The following is an 18,504-nucleotide window of genomic DNA, read 5'->3' on the forward strand; positions in this document are numbered from 1 at the left end:
AACACATCGCAGTAAGCCTGTTTGAGTCAAAGACCCGCAGACAGAAGAATGGTGGTAATCAATCAAAATCCCGGGGACGGTTTGTTTGTTGAGTAAACAACACACATTTGGAAGACGGGTTCTAAATTTGCAGTGCGCTGTGCGAGAGGAACGTGAACAAGTGGCACATACCGAGAAAAGCCGGGAGCCAAGAAAAAAATCCGATCGATCCGAGCATCTAGAGACGAAGGAATGGCAAAAAGTGTAAGTACCTACAACTCGATTTGAATTGTGCGGTCTGCGCAGCGTTTGCGTTTGGGAGTAAGGTCAAGACGCTCTGTAGAGAGCGTTGTGCGGGCCATTGAGGTGTTGGAGAGTTGCTTCTTCTAAGGTGGTTGGTTCCGTGGATATTGTATTGCGAGAAATATAGTGACCAAATTACATCCGGTATAAAGATGAGTTTCAACGTCGAACCAAGCGAATGAATTGGACTTTGTTTGCGGTTCTAAGAACGCCAATTGATTAGCAAGTGGAAAACGATTTTTGGGTGATTCAAAGTCATGGCGAGCAAAGTCATGGATGCAGAATTCTTAGAACATCGAGAATCTGCTATATGGGTCAGCATGCGGCGTTATTATGCGAAGCAATATTGTAATTGATAGTTTTCAATTAAATTCGCTGATTTGCATAAAAAAATTGAACTGGAATCTTTATTGCGGCAGGTCTCTCAAATTCTTTTGTGTTAACATAGCCAAACGCACTTTGAATAACTACCTGGAGTTCAAATGTTCATGGCTAATGCACATCCAGCATTAAGTGAATTAATTCAGCTTCATCCGTTATACGTATCACTGAATTTTTACGCAGTTTGTTTTTTTTTGCGATTCATTTTGATCCCGCAGAAGAGTGTACAATTTAAGCAATCTATTTTTGATAAGGTATCAAATGACCGGCTCCAGAGGCACGTTACCCGATCAAAAGAAATAAAACTTTATAACTGGCAAAGATTATTTCATAACAGCATCAAGTTATATAGTCGATAGCAATAACAATAATAATAACAGAATAATTGACCTGACAATATCACACAATTCTAACAAGTTTATAACAAACTGAGATATAAAAAATCAAGATAGGAAAAACAATTCATATCACAGTTCTACATATGTGCCGTTGTTGTTAAGCAGATATTTTGTTTTATTCGCTCTTGCTAACATTCACTAGGGCACTTCGTGGGCGGAGTACATCATGACTGCTATGCTGCATAGGGAAGTGGAACCATTTCGGCAGGGCTCCTATTTTGGGCACTTTTTTGCTTTGAGGTGAGATTCGTATAGTAACTAGCCGTATATAAAATTTCAAGTAAATTGGTTTGGAATTGAATGAGTTATAGCGAAGGGTGCCCAAAATACCGGCCACTGCCCAAGTGGCTCGCTACCCTATTGTATGTCACATTCTTATTTACTATGTAATAGTTGGCACTAATCGTTACGGTTTTGCTTCTTTTCTACTTCGTTGACGAATGAAGGAAGAGCACGTGATCTTGTTGCTATTGTAATGAGGAACAATTTCATTCGGAGTCCATTACAGAGTTGTAGTCCGGCATTCTTGCAACATGCCCTGTCCGCCAGTGTCCGCCGCATTCTTCCGTCATTGGCCAAATCGTCCTCCACTTGATCAACCCACCTAGCTCACTGCGCACTTCGTTTTCTTGTACCGGTCGAATGACTCGAGCGAACCATTTTAGTCGGGTTGCTATCCTGTTGGATTATTACTGAGGGCCAACACTGTCGACAAAGGTCCACAAAGCGGCCCACCGGAACCGACTATCGACCGGGAGGAACTTTCGGTTCGCGTACGGCGGAGAAACACAAGGGAGGCAACACAAAGTACGTGTGCACGTCGCGGCGGTCGATTTACTTTAATAACAACAATCATGTACAAAACAATAACAATATACATACAGGCAGGGTCGGCGCAAGGCAAGATGATTAACATCGCAACATATATTAGGCTGGCTCAAATATTCTTACACTCTTCCTCGATGTTGGTCATCACAATCACAAAGGCCGTTGACAAATGACAATGATTTTATTGCCCTTTTCCGGCTATACCAGTCGGCTAGTATGTCTGAAATAGACGTAAAAACTTGAAGTATTTTTAGGCAAAGTACGTTTAATTGGCAAATTGAGAGATAAATTTGTGAAAAAAAATACCACTTGTTTTGGTGGGATTCGAACCCACGACTCCGTTATCGCTAGTCCGGCGCTTTAACCAACTAAGCTACAGAACAAGTTACAACTCTGCAGAATAGAAAGTCAAACTGGATTCGAAGCACCACCCTAAACCGGGTCCGTCTTTCACAACTTTCGAATCCAGTTTGACTTTCTATTCTGCAGAGTTGTAACTTGTTCTGTAGCTTAGTTGGTTAAAGCGCCGGACTAGCGATAACGGAGTCGTGGGTTCGAATCCCACCAAAACAAGTGGTAATTTTTTCACAAATTTATCTCTCAATTTGCCAATTAAACGTACTTTGCCTAAAAATACTTCAAGTTTTTACGTCTATTTCAGACATACTAGCCGACTGGTATAGCCGGAAAAGGGCAATAAAATCATTGTCATACATGAGTTGCGTTCTCTCTAGCGCAGTTGGACGGCCGTGCGTCCGTCCGCGTTGAGCGCTCAACGCATACTGAGTTTGCACCGATCATATGGTTGGTGACGAAGTATGTGTCAGTCGAGCTTCAATATCAACATTCTAAAAACAATACGCGCACACTTGTCGTTCGTAGGCCGCGAGAGTGCGGGAGATTGGCATCTAAGAGCCGAAAGAGAGATAAAGTTGTGAAAGACGGACCCGGTTTAGGGTGGTGCTTCGAATCCAGTTTGACTTTCTATTCTGCAGAGTTGTAACTTGTTCTGTAGCTTAGTTGGTTAAAGCGCCGGACTAGCGATAACGGAGTCGTGGGTTCGAATCCCACCAAAACAAGTGGTAATTTTTTCACAAATTTATCTCTCATTTTGCCAATTAAACGTACTTTGCCTAAAAATACTTCAAGTTTTTACGTCCGTTCACAAAGGTTACTATTTCACAAAGTTCACATTGGACGCCACAGCCTACACAAAGTTCCTCCTTCTGCACCGAACACTTCTGCTTCGTCAAGTATTACACAGTCACATAGTCACAAAGTTTGTTCACAAAGTATCTAACATTTAGTATCGGAGTCCCTCGTCAAAAGAGTCATAAAAATTTTCTTCTTGGAACTCCTCCTCAACACGATGCCCAGCTGTATTCTTTCGGCGGTTGCCGATCTCCACTCCTCCAGCTATCTTCAGGGCATACAGCTCACCACAAAGCCCCGCGACGGCTTCAACTCTTCCACTGGAACTCACTATCTGGCACTTCGATTCCACAAAGTTCACACTAAGTCCTTTCTGTGCCAGCTTCCGGACCGACAGCAGTCCACAGTCCAGCTCCGGGATGTATAGCACGTTCTTCACTTTCACGGTGTTCATTCTTCCGTCTCCATCGACGCACTCCAGGAAGCCTTCTCCAACACCGGCGGAACACAACACCGAGCCGTCCGCCAAGGTCACTTCCTGTTTCACCTTTTCATCGATCTTCTTGAAGAAATGGCGGTCACTGGTCATGTGGCTCGAGCAGCCACTATCCACATACCAGCTGTTCCGTTTCCGGTCACCTCCGACTCCGAAACAAATTCCGGGATCCTTCCTCACTGCAGCTTTCTTCACTTCCAGATCTTTTCTTCCACTTTCACTTAGCATTGGGCACTCTCTCCGGAAGTGGCCCGGTTTCCGGCAGTTGTAGCACATACGCTGTCGCACTGGTCCGTTTCGTCTGCTTCTGTTGTTCACTTTTAGCGCCCGGTCGTGGCGCTCCTCGGACACTTCTTGCCGCTTCTCCACCCGTCGGTGGTACTCGTCCATCAGCCGCTGCTTCACGAATTCCAGCGACTGGTCGGCGTCCGGACGGCTCTCCAAGGCCGTCACCAGTCCGTTGTAGGATTCCGGCAGACTCCGGTACACCATCGCCACTTGTAGCGAATCTTCGATCTTCTGCCCCGCACACGAAAGCCGTTCGAACAGTTCTTCGATGGAGAACAGATGCTTCTCCATATCCGCATCTTCCTCGTAGCTCAAACTACAGAGCTTCTTCAGAAGCGACACTCGCGACGTAACCGTGGCTTTTTCGTGGTACTTCTTTAACTTTTCCCACACATCGATCGCTGATTTCCCGTCTTTAACTAGCGGCAACTGACTATCTTCGACGTTTAAAACTATCAAGGCTCTTGCCTTTCGATCTTCTTTAGACCACGCCGCAGTCACCGGCACCGGTTTCGCTTCTGAAACCGTATGCCACAGATCGTAGCTGATCAATAACATTTCTATTTTGATCTTCCACGTTTGAAAGTTTTTATTGTTCAAACGCGCAATTAACACTTTCTCTGCCATTTCTACGAAAGTTCGTTTTTCCGTTGGCGCACACTGTATTCACGAAGCTACAACCAACAACACTCGAACGTACCCGCCGTACCTACACACACGAAGGCGGTATACTGGCAGAGTCTCTTCGGTTCGATTTCGATCGAACACCACCACGGCTACAGTCACTTTTCGCGGGTCAAAATGGCATAATCTTCTTTCTTCTCGACTGCGGGACACAAAATGGTGTACCTACACTGAGTCTATCCGGCACTGTCTACCTCGTTCTGGAAGCCACTTGCTCTAGCCGAACGAGCGATATTTCAGCCGACAACTTTTTCTCTGTCCCGGTCACAGCTGTTCTTCCACACAGCAGCTGATTGCAACCGAACGAGCCAAATTAATTAGCTCTCCCACGGACCGGCACCACACAGAAGGAATCATCCGCGGGATGATTTTGCACTTCGCGACTTTCCGAGCACTTTTACGGTTCCGCCGCCAGAACTGGGCCCATAGCATGTTAGTTTTATTACTGTTCACGGAGGTCCACAAAGCGGCCCAGGGGAACCGACTATCGACCGGGAGGAACTTTCGGTTCGCGTACGGCGGAGAAACACAAGGGAGGCAACACAAAGTACGTGTGCACGTCGCGGCGGTCGATTTACTTTAATAACAACAATCACGTACAAAACAATAACAATATACATACATTAGGCAGGGTCGGCGCAAGGCAAGATGATTAACATCGCAACATATATTAGGCTGGCCCAAATATTCTAACATATCCGACATCCTGATGACGTAACCCGCCGACCGTAGCCTCCCGATTTTCGCGGTGTGGACGATGGTTGGCTCTATCAGCAGCTGATGCAGTTTGTGGTTCATTCGCCTTCTCCAAGTCCCGTCTTCCATCTGCACTCCGCCATAGATGGTATGCAACACTTTCTGTTCGAAAACTGCAAGGGCCGCGTTGTTGGTCCTCTGCACACATAATCCATTTATTGACTACTGGTCTAATCTGCGTTTGTAGATGGTTAAGGTGAGAAGGATTCGTCCTTGACATAACCGTCATCATTGAAAATTCAAAAGCAGTTTTTTTTGTTCAAAGCTGACAATTCCGTAGTGAAAATGTATTCACTGTATTATGGATACAGAATGGAGTACAGTGAATATATTTTCAATGTCAACATTCAAGTTTTAAGCGAGAAAACTGCTTTCAAATTTTCAATGATTACGATTATGTCAATGACGAATCCTTCAACCTTAGCTTCGTGTGACGGCGAACTTTGCTCGATCGTAGAGTTCTGCGGAGTTCAAAGTAAGCTCGATTTCCTGTCATAATGCGCCTCTAAATTTCTCTGCTGGTGTCGCTGTCAACCGCCTCGATTTTATCACCGTCGATAGAAATTCGGGGTGTGTCGGGCGCGGTGATTCCTCCCTGGAGCCCTTTGCCATCATGTACTTTGTCTTCGACACATTAATCACGATAAGATTGGCTTCATTCTTCAGTTGGATGTACGTTTCCGCCATCATCTCAAATTTACGAGCAGCTGAACGGACTTCTTGAAAATCGTCCCACTCGTGATTATCCTTGCTCTCCTTATTACACCCTCTCACGCAATGTTGAACAGCAAGCACGAAATACCATCACCTTGCCGTAGAGTGTCCCGGATACTCGAACTGCGCACATCACTCGATACATCGTCGCCTTGATTAATCGTATCAGTTTATCCGGGAATCCGTACTCGTGTATAATCTGCCATAGCTGTTCTCGATCGATTGTATCATACACCGATTTGAAATCGAAGAACAAGTGATGTGTGGGCACGTTGTATTCGCGGCATTTCTGCAACACCTGTCGGATGGCGACTATCTGATCCGTTGTAGCGCGTTCACCCATGAATCCTGCCTGATATTGCCCCACGAACACTCTTGCAAGCGGTAACAGACGGCGGCATAAAATTTTAGAGAATATCTTGTGGGCAGCGCTCAGTAATGTGATCGCGCGGTAGTTCCCGCAATCCAACTTGTCGCCCTTTTTTTGTATTTGTGAATTTTAACTTAATGCTAATTCTTCACACAGTCGCCCTTTTTGTAGATGGGACACACAATACCTTCCATCCATTCCTCCGGTAATACTTCCTCCTCGCAAATCTTGGTAATGACCCAGTGTAGTGCTCTCACCAGTGCTTCTCCACCGTATTTTAGGCCAACCTCCTCCTCAATCTCTTGGAGAGCCGGAAGTCTTTCGTCCTGTGCACATTAGGGCAATTCAAACTTCAAACATGCTAAAAATTCAAAGCTCCCATATGTTCATTACAATCCTTGGTGCAAAACTAGAGTCCTGTCAAATTTTCAGCCATTTCGGTGGTCATTTAATGGTGGCCCAAAAGCAAAATAGCTTTATATGGGAATTACTATGGAGAATTTTCAAAAAAGGTTCACCACGCTGTAGAGCATTCACACATCGATTAAGTCATAGGGTCAAAGTCAAATAGAATTCTTCAGATCTCAATGATGAATGTTGCCGAAGACCGCAACTCATTTCGACTCACGAGACAGAAGTTATTAATCAATATTCATCCATGCATGGTTGAACAGAAGACCACAGCTTGACCGACACGCTTGACACGCAATCATAGTATGCGTGTTAGCTTCTTGCGAACCTTGCAGGACATCGTGTGTGAAGATGCGCATGCGAGTGAGAATTTGTTTAATATCTTTTTTGCCGATTGTCGAAATAAGTTGTGGTCTTCGGCAACATCCATCATTGAGATCTGAAGAATTCAATTTGACTTTGACCCTATGACTCAATCAATGTGTGAATGCTCTACAGTGTGGTGAACCTATTTTGAAAATCCTCCATAGTAATTCCCATATAAATCTATTTTGCTTTTGGGCCACCATTAAATCGCCACCGAAATGGCTGAAAATTTGACAGGACTCTAGTTTTGCACCAAGGATTGTAATGAACATATGGGAGCTTTGAATTTTTAACATGTTTGAAGCCTGAACTGCCCTAGTGCACATGCTACAGGGGATAGACAAAATGATCGGGACTGGCAAAATTTTCCCTTGTTAAAAAAATTTCAAATAGCTGTAACTTTTCGAAAAGTGAATCAAATATTCTCAAATTTTTACTGTTTGTTGATCATCCAGTTGTGTATCGGTGGACAAAATTTGTAGAAGGTCGGACTATTCTGTATGAAGTTATAAAGATTCTAGAAAAAGGTATGATTATCCGATAACCAACTTTGAGCTGCTCCCTGGGCTTGGATTATATCTTCCACGAAGCTTTGATTTCAGGCATGTGGCCGAAGTGCCTTGCAGTAATAATTGTAATAGCTGAATGTATAAGCAATGGCACACAATTCTGTAAAAATCAGATCTTCAAGTCATCTGATATAGTTATACTGATCATGCTGCTGCATAGTACATCGGACATTTGTCGAAGTCATTTATGTGCCGGGAAAATATAATTCCAAGTTGGTGAGAATATTACAAACTGAGGGAGGGTAATAGGCCTAGTTAGACCCCTGAATGGGCAATGTGGGTTAGTGTATAGGAATGCCATTGAAGGTTTGTAATATTCTCCGAGGCTTTCGAAATCCAACAGGGTGCGTACCGGGTTGCGGAAAGGGGGAGAAGGGGGAATTTTTCGCATTTGTACTGTAATCAGCCAGTGTGATTATCTCCTATGGTGTTGTAGTGCGAATGAATGATCTCAATCTATGGGAACTCGAACCTTGTAATGTATTGTTTATTAACTTGATTTTCTAAGCTTGACAAGGTTTTGAAAACAAACATGAGATGAGAGAATCACCTAATAGGAAAGTCACATCAGCAAAGCTTTTACATATGCAAATGCTGTCCATGGGGTCATGTCTATCATTTAATATGTATGGCAATGACTGGTTCTTACCTAGTATGGGTACTACAAGACTACGCGGACAATTCGATTAAAGGCTTAATTGGGAATAATATATTTTCCAGAACTGAAGGGACATTTTTCCGGGATGACTGGCGAGTCGGAGAGTGTAGAAGTTTCCGTTTGTTTGACAAAATAAACAATCGGACGCTTCTTCTTTCTATGACTTGATTGGCATTTGGGTTTGGAAGGTATGTGATTCAGTGTTGAGCATTAAAACTATTTTGCATCTAAATATCATTGATATTGTCAAGTCTGTACCAACACCCTAATCCCACACCAAAGTACCCTTTTCTTATCCCATGGCGTTTATGTGGTCAGCAAAGACTACTCAGCTATTACCCCTCCTTTTCATCGGCTTTGGACTGACTTGCGCTCTCATTGCCCCACCAAATGCTGAAAAATGAAAATGAAAAATTATTATTGAAGGAATTGTCTTAGAAATCTTGAAAATACTTTCTGTAGGAGACATCAGAGGTCATCTATTTAGAAGGAGTTCTTGAAAAAAAAAAATTGAAAAAAATCTTTGGAAAATGATTCTTTGGATTCTGGAATCCAGATTCTGGATTCTGGAACCCACTTTTTCCAGAGATGGAAGGGGTTAAAAAACTTTGGCCGGCCCAAGAACACCCACATACAAATTTTCACGTCGATCGGTTCAATAGTCCATATGGCTCAAAACACAGACAGGCAGACTGAAATTCATTCTGATGTTTATAGATATAGATGTATTGATCGATTATGCATGAAGATTCTTAAAAGCTTAGTATAAGTTTCGTAGCGTCCATATGAATTTTAGGACAATTTTTGACACCCTTGACCCCCTCGCTGCATATTTCACCATACCTAATGTGTGGCTCGTTCCACTTTACCAGACTCCTCTCTCCCCTTCAATGCTGCGTCATTTAGGACGGTCTCTTTTCTTTCGATTCGATTCTAAAATATATATAAATATTTCAGATTATAAAAGGAACTTAGAGAGACATAGACAGAAATGATGATAATATTAAATTTTCTTGACTTTCCAACACAAAAAAACGTTTAGTTGTTTAATGATATTTTCGGGGTGTGATCTCGAAAAATGTAAAAAATGGGGAAAATGAAATACTTCTCGATGTTCCACAGACAAATTTTTGCTCTGTATTGTGATGGCACAAAATCCCAAATTCTAAAGAATTTGATTCTAAAGCCGGTCTTCTGATATTTGATACGTTGTACAGCAACAACAGGACAAAACCAATCGTAATCATCGAACAGAGCAAATGATACTATCATTCTGTAACTGAAAGAACACGTGGTGCACACCCCAAAAATACATGTGACACGGTGTTATTTCAACATAACCGTTACCGGAAACCATCACAAGAGACTGCAAACGTAATTAGTTGTTTTTATTGTCAACAAATATCACAGATTCGTTAGTAAATACAAACACCAATGTTATGGGAAACCTTTGACAAAAAAACATCAACAACATAAACATAATCGCCCGCGACTTGTTTGCATTGCATGATTGCGAGTTGTAAATAACATACGAACTGAGTCAAATATTTGTCGTCTGTTTGCAGCGCGAAATTATCCAACTACACGTGGGTCAAGCCGGCGTTCAGATTGCGAGTGCGTGTTGGGAGTTGTACTGCTTGGAGCATGGCATCTATCCGGACGGACGGTTCTGCGATTGCACGATCTATGACGATTGCAGTGCTTTTTTCAGCTGTGACAAAAAGGGTCGCTGTGTGCCGAGGGTGGTGATGGCAGACCTAGAGCCGTCGGTGATTGATGAAATTCGTATCGGAGCCTACCGGCATCTGTTTCACCCGAGCACACTGATCACCGGCAAGGAAGACGCGTCGAGTAATTTTGCCCGGGGTCACTTTACGCTGGGGCGAATGATGATCGAAGGCGTGATGGAGCGGATCAGGAAGGTTGCGGAAGGCTGCTCGACCGTGCAGGGCTTCATGATCTTTCACAGCTTGGGCGGCGGGACGGGGAGTGGGTTCGGAACACTGGCATTGGAGAAACTGTTTGACGACTATGGCAAAACGACAAAAATAGAATTCAACATCTTCCCTTCGCCGAGGATCTCGCCGGTAATTGTGGAGCCATACAACGCGGTTCTTTCCACGCACGTAGGGATGGATTACAGTGACTGCGCATTTCTGTTGGATAATGAAGCAATCTATGACGTGTGTGATAGAAGTTTGAACGTACGTGAGCCAACTTATACAAATCTGAACAGACTAATTGCCCAAATCGTTTCTTGTATCACGTCATCGCTAAGATTCACCGGGGCCATCAATGTGGATTTGCTAGAATTTCAAACGAATCTTGTCCCTTTCCCGAGGATACACTATCCTCTAGTTACCTACTCACCGCTAATCCCATTCCGGAACGCCAAGCATGAACAACTAACTACATCACAAATAATATCCGAATGTTTCGAACCTTCCAATCAGTTGGTCAAATGTGACCCCAGAACAGGAAAATACATATCCTGTTGTATGCTGTATCGTGGAGATGTCTCCCCGGTGGACATCAACCGCTCGATCCAGGAGTTGAAATCCAAACGAACAGTAAACTTTGTGGACTGGTGCCCCACGGGATTCAAAATCGGAATCAACTATCAGCCGCCGATTGCTGTACCGGGTGGCGACTTGGCAAAAGTGGACCGTGCGGTGTGCATGCTTTCGGGCAATACGGCCGTCCGGACGGCGTGGGAGCGGATCGTGCGCAAGTTTGAGCAAATGTTCGATCGGAAGGCGTTTTTCCATCACTTTGTGGATGAAGGTTAGTATTGAACTCTTTGTACTATGGGGGTATACGAGGGTTTTTGGGAAAACATGAGGAGCATTTGAGTGGGTTGCAAACTGAAACCACCGTTAATCCCAGCGAAAATCCTTCCATCAACCTGAAACACCACCTCCACCCCCTGAAGAAACACCCCCCCCCCATACACCATGAAACCTAATAAACCCTTGAAACCACCCACAAATCTCCTGAAACTCGATCAAACTCCTCGAAGCCATCTGATGAAATCCTCATTGAAATTTCACCTCCCCTAGAACCCCTCCCACTTTTGCAGTTCCTTTACTCGTCTTAGCACTTAATACTCTCACTTCCTTCGAAATATCAAGAAATTTCACTCGCTAAAGGTACCATTAGACTGTTTGTTATTATGCCAAGTATTTGTCATTGTAGTCCGACATTCATCCAAGGTTGCTATGGTTCACGTTGTGTTGGTCATTTGCTGGGCTTGTTTGGTCAAATATTTGTCATGTGCATTAGCCTGGTACACGGTTTATATGGGAAAATGCAAAAAATGGAAAAATTCTAACTCCTGTATACTTTTTGAGTTCCACTTTGGTCCCGTATCAACTGTGCAAAATTTTAGATCGATCGGAAAAACTATATTTTAGCGCCCGCCATTCTTAGTTTTTCATACGATTTACTATGGGGAAATTTTACTTCTGCAAAGAAAAATCGCTAGGAGTCATCCCTAGAATACTTCACGAGGAATCAGACTTACGAAGACCGCAAACCGATGCGACGTTCGTGGAAAAAGTTATTAAGCTTCTCCCGATCGATAAAATGACGTGATTTTATTATTTATTGTTATTCCTTACATGTTAAACAGCGTTGGCATGCCATTCGGTTTTTAGTCAATAACTTTTTCCACATGCCTTAGATCGCTTTGCGGTCTTCGGAGGATTGGTTTCTCGTAAAATTTCCAACAGAAATCATTCATCGATTTATTTTTAGGGGTTAAGGGGCAACCTGTGGCGATTTTTCTTTAAAAAAGTGATTTTCCCCATAGTAAATCGTATGAAAGCTTAAAATGGCTGGCGCTAAAATATAGTTTCTCCGATCAAGCTGAAATTTTGCACAGTTGATATGGGACCAAAATGGAACTCAAAAAGTGTACAGGAGTAAAATGTATTTTGGTGTCCCACGCTAATGTGCATGTCTAATGGGACCCTAACCTCATCTTCAGTATTTCGTACTTGACTTGATTCCTATGACAGTAAGCTGTGCTAAACTACGCGTTTAGTTAATTTCTGTGTAAAATAGATTAGGGGAACTGCGGGAATAACGCCCCCCGGGGACAAAACGCCTTCACGCGATTTCATCATATTATGGAGGTCTCCGTTAGATGCAAGCAAACTAGAAATCAAACTGAGCAGGTTAAGCCTAAGAACAGTTGCTATTGTCTAAAGAAAAGCGTGGAAAGCGACGGTTTTCCACATTAGGAAAGATTCCCTAATTTGCAGCGCACAGAAATTAAGACATTGTGCGCTGGTTATATGGAATCAACTCATTAAGCTATCACGCGCCTCCTACTCCTTCATTTGCTCTTCTCAGCAGCAATGGAGCAGTTCGATGGAGCCCCTTGGTATTTCACAACAAGTCAAAGCGGGAAATGCCAGCGGGCGTTTTTCCTCACCCAAAAAGGCGTTTTGCCTCCTGCAATCTTCTGACACCTGAAAAGTAACACTTTTTTGAATTGATTATTTGAATGGAAAATTTTGTGGGCACGCGTGCCAAAAGTTGAAGTATCTTAGGTGAGGGAGTAAACTACTCTCCAAGGCAGAATACGACCTTAAAATTAGCATCATTTGAGGTTTATGACCACATATGCTTAGTCGGGGCGTTATGCCCCTCTTTCCCCTAATGGATTTTGCTTTGTGGCGGGGTGGAGACGCGCTATAGGATTTTCTTTTTGGCTTTTTGAGCTTAAGGTCCCCTTTGCCCCCTATCATAGCTCCATGACACTGTCGTTTGCTGCTCTCTCCCCAATGCCCTCTAGATGCCCAAAGATCTCTGTTTTCCTCTCTTTGACCTTCCCCTATTAGCCCGCTTTATCGTAAAACTCACTAAGGGATGGTTCATCTTTATTCGGGAATTTTAGACCCCCCTTCGGACCCCCTTTTGCGTCTAGCTAATAAATGGGGTGTCACACTTTCTAAGACCCCCCTCCCCCTAAACTATGTATGTACGTCATATTTGAATGACTCCTAAGACATTTTAAGCGGTTTGAATGGGCGCTGTCCATAAACTTCGTAGCCTGATTTTCGGGAATCTCAGATCCGTACACCGTCCATGGATCGTAAACTGTGGTCAGACAACCTTCTCCCTCCTCTTGGAGTCTTCGTAGTTTATGGGAGGACCCATATGGTATTTGTAGAAATACTTAGGATCGATTTGAGCTGCTGCGAAAGATACAACTTCCATGCCATAACTTACTGTTAATCTTATTTCCAAAACTTTTTCAGGTCTGGAAGAGAGTGACTTATGTGATGCCAAAGAAAATTTGTCAACGCTCATTTGCGACTACGAAGAGGTGGAGAAATAACGAAGCTCAGTTCACCAGAATGTACCTTCGTGCAAAATTGGCATCATTATATAGTATCTGACCATTATGCAATTATTGGCTACGTGCACGTGATTTTTGCGACATGGATTGATAAAAGCGTTCTCCAGATTGATGTGCATTTCAGTCCGTTGCATGCGATTCCTCCGGCGAAGATCAAACATGGGCAGATTGCATTGTTTGCTGTTCGGTTTGTTCCTGATGGTTCCCGCCGGGCGATGCTACTGTACGAAGAACATTGTCGTGGATCTTTCCGATAGCTGTAGCTACAATCCTTTAATGGCCATGTCCAAGCAATTGGGCTGGGTACTGTCTCGTGAAAATTGTGCCCTGACGATAGGTGCTGATGTATTTGACATACCGCCGGTACTGTACTTTGATGCTACCGATCCGGATAAAAAGTACACCTTGTTCATGGTGGATTTGGATGGTGGAAGCAAGGAGGGACTGGTTTTCGTGCACTGGTTTATGGCAAACATTCCGGTAAGTGAGCATTTGAATTGTTTAGTCATGCTTGATTAAATAAAACACCACCGTCCATTATCATCATTATTTCATTAGAGTTGATTCCAGAATGTTCGGTCCATCTTTCATTCTTCTTGTGTACTTGCTCCAGATTGTTTGCTTTAATTGGCGGTTTTGTGGTAAAGCTGGATAGTGAATTTCTATACACTCATCGTAATTTTGTGCTTGTATCGAATTGCTACTTATGAAATTTTAAGGCACGCGAGAAGATGCAATAATTTGAAATTACTGATTTTTGCAGTTCATGGGAACAACTCATAGCTTGTGGGTGCGAGCAGAGCACCAGTTTTCGGTAGGGTCAATACAAATGTTGTTGGTGAGGGTCAAATATAAGCTTACAACATTTAGCAATACTGTACGCATTACTCTCGCGCTTCCATTTAGCAATGATCATTTTTTTTCATCTCTTTAAATCCATATTCAAGACGGTCATCAAGCACTTGCTCAAACTGCGGCGTAGTTCAGTAATATTTCTAGTGATAATTGGTTGAGTCAGCAGCCGAAGATCAAGAAAACATTTATCATGATTGTTATAATGCTGGGCTGGGGAAGAGATGTTTCCGCACAGAGACTGCGTAAGAGTTTACTTTTCGTAAGTACCTCCTCAGAGCCTTTGCAAATGAGAGAACGTTTTCAATTATGATAGTAGACAGGCACGATTTCATATGGGAGGAATGAAATTGATCAATCGGGGACTAGATTGTAATTCCATTCTAGCAACTTCTATGCGTTGTTATGATCATAAAGTTCTTATCTTATATGTTTAGTTCATGGATGCCTGGAGATGAGTGTGAACTTTTAAGTTTTTAGAAAAAGTTAGTCTTTCATTACTTCTTTTAAGGTTTTTATATGTGTTTCTCACTTAGATGAAACCGTTGATACTAAACAATCGATTGTCACTAGTATGACCTGTGATCTTTCTGTGTTAATATTTTTATGGAACCTTTATTGTGATGTAATATAGCTTGACAAGAATCAGTTAGTATACTGTTAGATTTTGTTTAAAAATCAGTATAATTTTGCTAAACTCGCTTATTTCATAAGAAATCGCCTACATTCAGGCGTTTACATATCAATTGCAAAAGTTAATTTCAAGACCAACAATTGAAAAGACCGCAACAACATTTTGTAAACAAACATGTTTCTTTCGACTTGAGGCTTTTTGAACTCCACCCACACACCTCACCACCACTAACAGAAAGCGCAAACATCAAGCTTTCTGTTAATGGTGGTGAGATGCGTGGGTGGATCCCAGGAAGGCCTTAAGTCGACAGAAATATGTTTGTTTACGCAATGTTGATGTGGCCTTTTCAATTGTTGGTCTGGATTTAGCTTTTTAACAGCCAAATTTATAAGTTTTAAGGGTTTTGACGCTTAATTCGTGTTCAGAAGGTCTGCTGCCCGACTAGAGGATCATAACAAAAATATATCATAATTATATCTCATTGTGATATGACTAACAAATTATGTTATAATTTTGTTATGACATGGGTTGTTTATTACTTTTTCGAACTAAATTATAACAAAATATATTATAATCTTTTGTAACTAATTTTGTTATAAATGATTCAAAACAAATTCTGTTAAAACTTTGTTATTTTTACAACTGAATAAAATGATTCGTTGGAAAAATAACACAATTATATCAGAATATGGAATATTTGATTTTTAAATACATTACAAAAAATAAAAATATTATGTTTCGTTTTTTTGTTTGTTTTTTTTTTACTGCGCAGAATGCCGGAAGCGCATCCGAGTACTCTCAAAACTAAAAGGTACTCTTATTTTTCCAACTTTGAACCGAACTTCGACTCGTTAAAATAAGAAACTATTTTTATTATTGATTATGCGAATAGAACGGTTGGGTCATGCGGTATTACCAAAAGTACAAATTTTCTGGAACATGTCCTTATACTATTGAGCGGCCCAGATGCAAAGGGGTGTAAGTGACCATTTTGAGCTGAGCATATAAAAAAAACTTCAGATTTCAAGCTCCCAGGAACATTTTTAAGATTATTTTTATGATGATTTGAAAAATTCCAATATATCAGAGAAAATTTGGTTTATTTTTGAAACTCCATACATTTTGTATGGGATGAAAAATTGATGAAAAACTTCAAACCTCATTTACTCAAAAGTGGGGTTTTGTCACTTACATCCCTTTGTTTCTAACCCCCTCTATTCTAATATCGGAGTTGGAGTAGTTGGAGCGTATTGAAAAGACATGGTCTCTCGGGAAACATGTTCCGTAATGATTAATTTAAAATAAATGAACACGTACTGTATAGTAGCAAAAGTTTATTGGCTGGGACTCTTATTTAATTTGCACATCTTCCGGCAAATCTTCCGAAGTTAGATTTAAGTGCAATAAAAGCAACATGAATAATTTCACAGTATTTGTGCAGTAGCTATATATCCCGCTTCAAGTTAGATTTGACAATAATGTTTACATCCAACAAGCCGTGTTGGTATACAAACAGTTTCTTTAGTACAGCTTCTAGCTGTAATGATATCGCATAACGGCCTTCAAGGCGCTGCTGGTTTGTGGATTTGTTAGTATTACGAATTGTACTATATATTAGCAGCTGTTTCGTTAATGGGAACTCCTATTAAGTTTGTTCAAGTTTTCACATCTTTTGGTGTTCCCGTATTTGATATTTGCATTTCGAATGCCCACAGCAATAACTATTACTTAATTTATCTTCTTAAGTTTATTGACTGCTGCATCATATTATTGATGATGATGATGATGATGATGATTGAGTACCCACCATCAGCGCAAGGATTACCTATATGTCATATTAACAGTACTGCTATTCTAACTTCTAATTATAACGTCAAAAAGTACCGAACAGACTATGTATTAAGAAGTAATGGATGTTATTGAGCGTGGAGATAGCAAATGCGGTACTAAATAATCCTAAACAATACAAATGTGAATGATAATTCTGCTCAATTGATCACTGCATTTCTCTACTCAAACTTTTTTTTATTACGACCTATTATCATTTGACCATATTTGCTTTGACATTATATCAACTTTTTCATTTCCAAAAATAATCTAAATCTTAGAATAAAACTAAATAGCATCTGCAAAAGTTATCATATCAGCCTATGATATAATTGTGATCAATGGAAACAAAGCCACATTTTACGCTCACGTAGGTACGTGTATGATCGTCGGTCTCACAGCGCAAAGAAAAAAAAACAAATTCAATCATCATCGTCCGTAAAGAATCACGACTACAGCAACTTTGACGCCGCCAGAAAGCACCCCATGACGAAGCTCAATCATAAATAGTCGACTGGCTATTTTTTCGTCGTTCTCTTTGTTCAACAAACGACGACGGGCCATGCGCACGCCACCACTGTTATTAGTGTTTCAGTGCGCATGTCTGCGCACCGCGATAGCGCTGTTGGTAAGAGAGAGAGGTTCATTGTTTGATCTTGCATTCAAATCTCTGTCTATTTTTGTTCTGCGACTGACAAACAAGAGATGGGGGAATAGGGAAACTGGCAAAACGTGGAACCAGTAAAGCTTCTTTCATTGCTCGCTTCAGGTGCTGTGATAGCCTCATTGGTACAGGCGACTGATAATTAGCGATGGTAGGATTATTGGTTCAAATCCCGTCCGGGTATGTATGTTTTATAATGAACTAGAAAGTTTTTTTGCGTGACCTATTATTTTCTAAAAATAGAATAACACACTCAAAATAATTACCCAAAAAATGAGTATAAAAATAGTTTTACCCTAATTGGTGTCAAAGGAATTATAACACAATTTGTTATAATTTTGTTATATTCTATCATATTTTATGGAACAAATTTTGTAATATTTTTGTTATGATCATAACACAAGTTATTACATTTTTGTTCTTTTTAGTGGGAATTTTGTTAGAATTTTTGTTATTTTAACTACTAACGGTACATGTTTTATAACAACCCTTGTTATAAAAATTTATTGTAACAAAATAACACAGCTTGTTATAATTTTGTAATGTCCATCTAGTCGGGTGGACATGACAATTTTAAATTTTAGCTGATGTTAATTAGTATGCTGATCAATTCCACCCCAATGTGATATTTTAATTTTTTTTTGGGTTTGAGGTTATTTAACTTAATGTTAAAATTTATTGAATCAAAATTATGTCACGTAGTTTTATAAATGTCCACCAAGTACTGGTTTTTTCAGAAATTTTCTTGATAATATTTGAATTGGTACTCACTTTATCAGCAAGTTTTTCTAAAGTGATCAATTTGA

General features: G+C 41.2%; 2 protein-coding genes across 2 annotated transcripts in view; both read left to right on the top strand.

Moving 5' to 3' along the window:
• LOC115261630 (tubulin alpha-8 chain) lies at positions 1 to 13,758 on the top strand. The gene is made up of 3 exons (XM_062855176.1): positions 1 to 243; positions 9,919 to 11,137; positions 13,621 to 13,758. Exons 1-3 carry the CDS (start codon positions 232 to 234, stop codon positions 13,698 to 13,700), a joined length of 1,311 nt encoding a protein of 436 aa, XP_062711160.1. The 5' UTR covers positions 1 to 231; the 3' UTR covers positions 13,701 to 13,758.
• The window catches only part of LOC109405993 (uncharacterized), a 14,852-nt gene continuing 10,054 nt past the window's right edge, over positions 13,707 to 18,504 (top strand). The window contains exon 1 of the mRNA XM_062855177.1: positions 13,707 to 14,201. Coding sequence (XP_062711161.1) covers positions 13,833 to 14,201 — 369 coding nt within the window. The 5' untranslated portion in view covers positions 13,707 to 13,832. The remainder of the gene's footprint in view (positions 14,202 to 18,504) is intronic.

The sequence above is a fragment of the Aedes albopictus genome, chromosome 3, assembly GCF_035046485.1.
Source record: "Aedes albopictus strain Foshan chromosome 3, AalbF5, whole genome shotgun sequence".
NCBI classification, from domain to species: domain Eukaryota; kingdom Metazoa; phylum Arthropoda; class Insecta; order Diptera; family Culicidae; genus Aedes; species Aedes albopictus.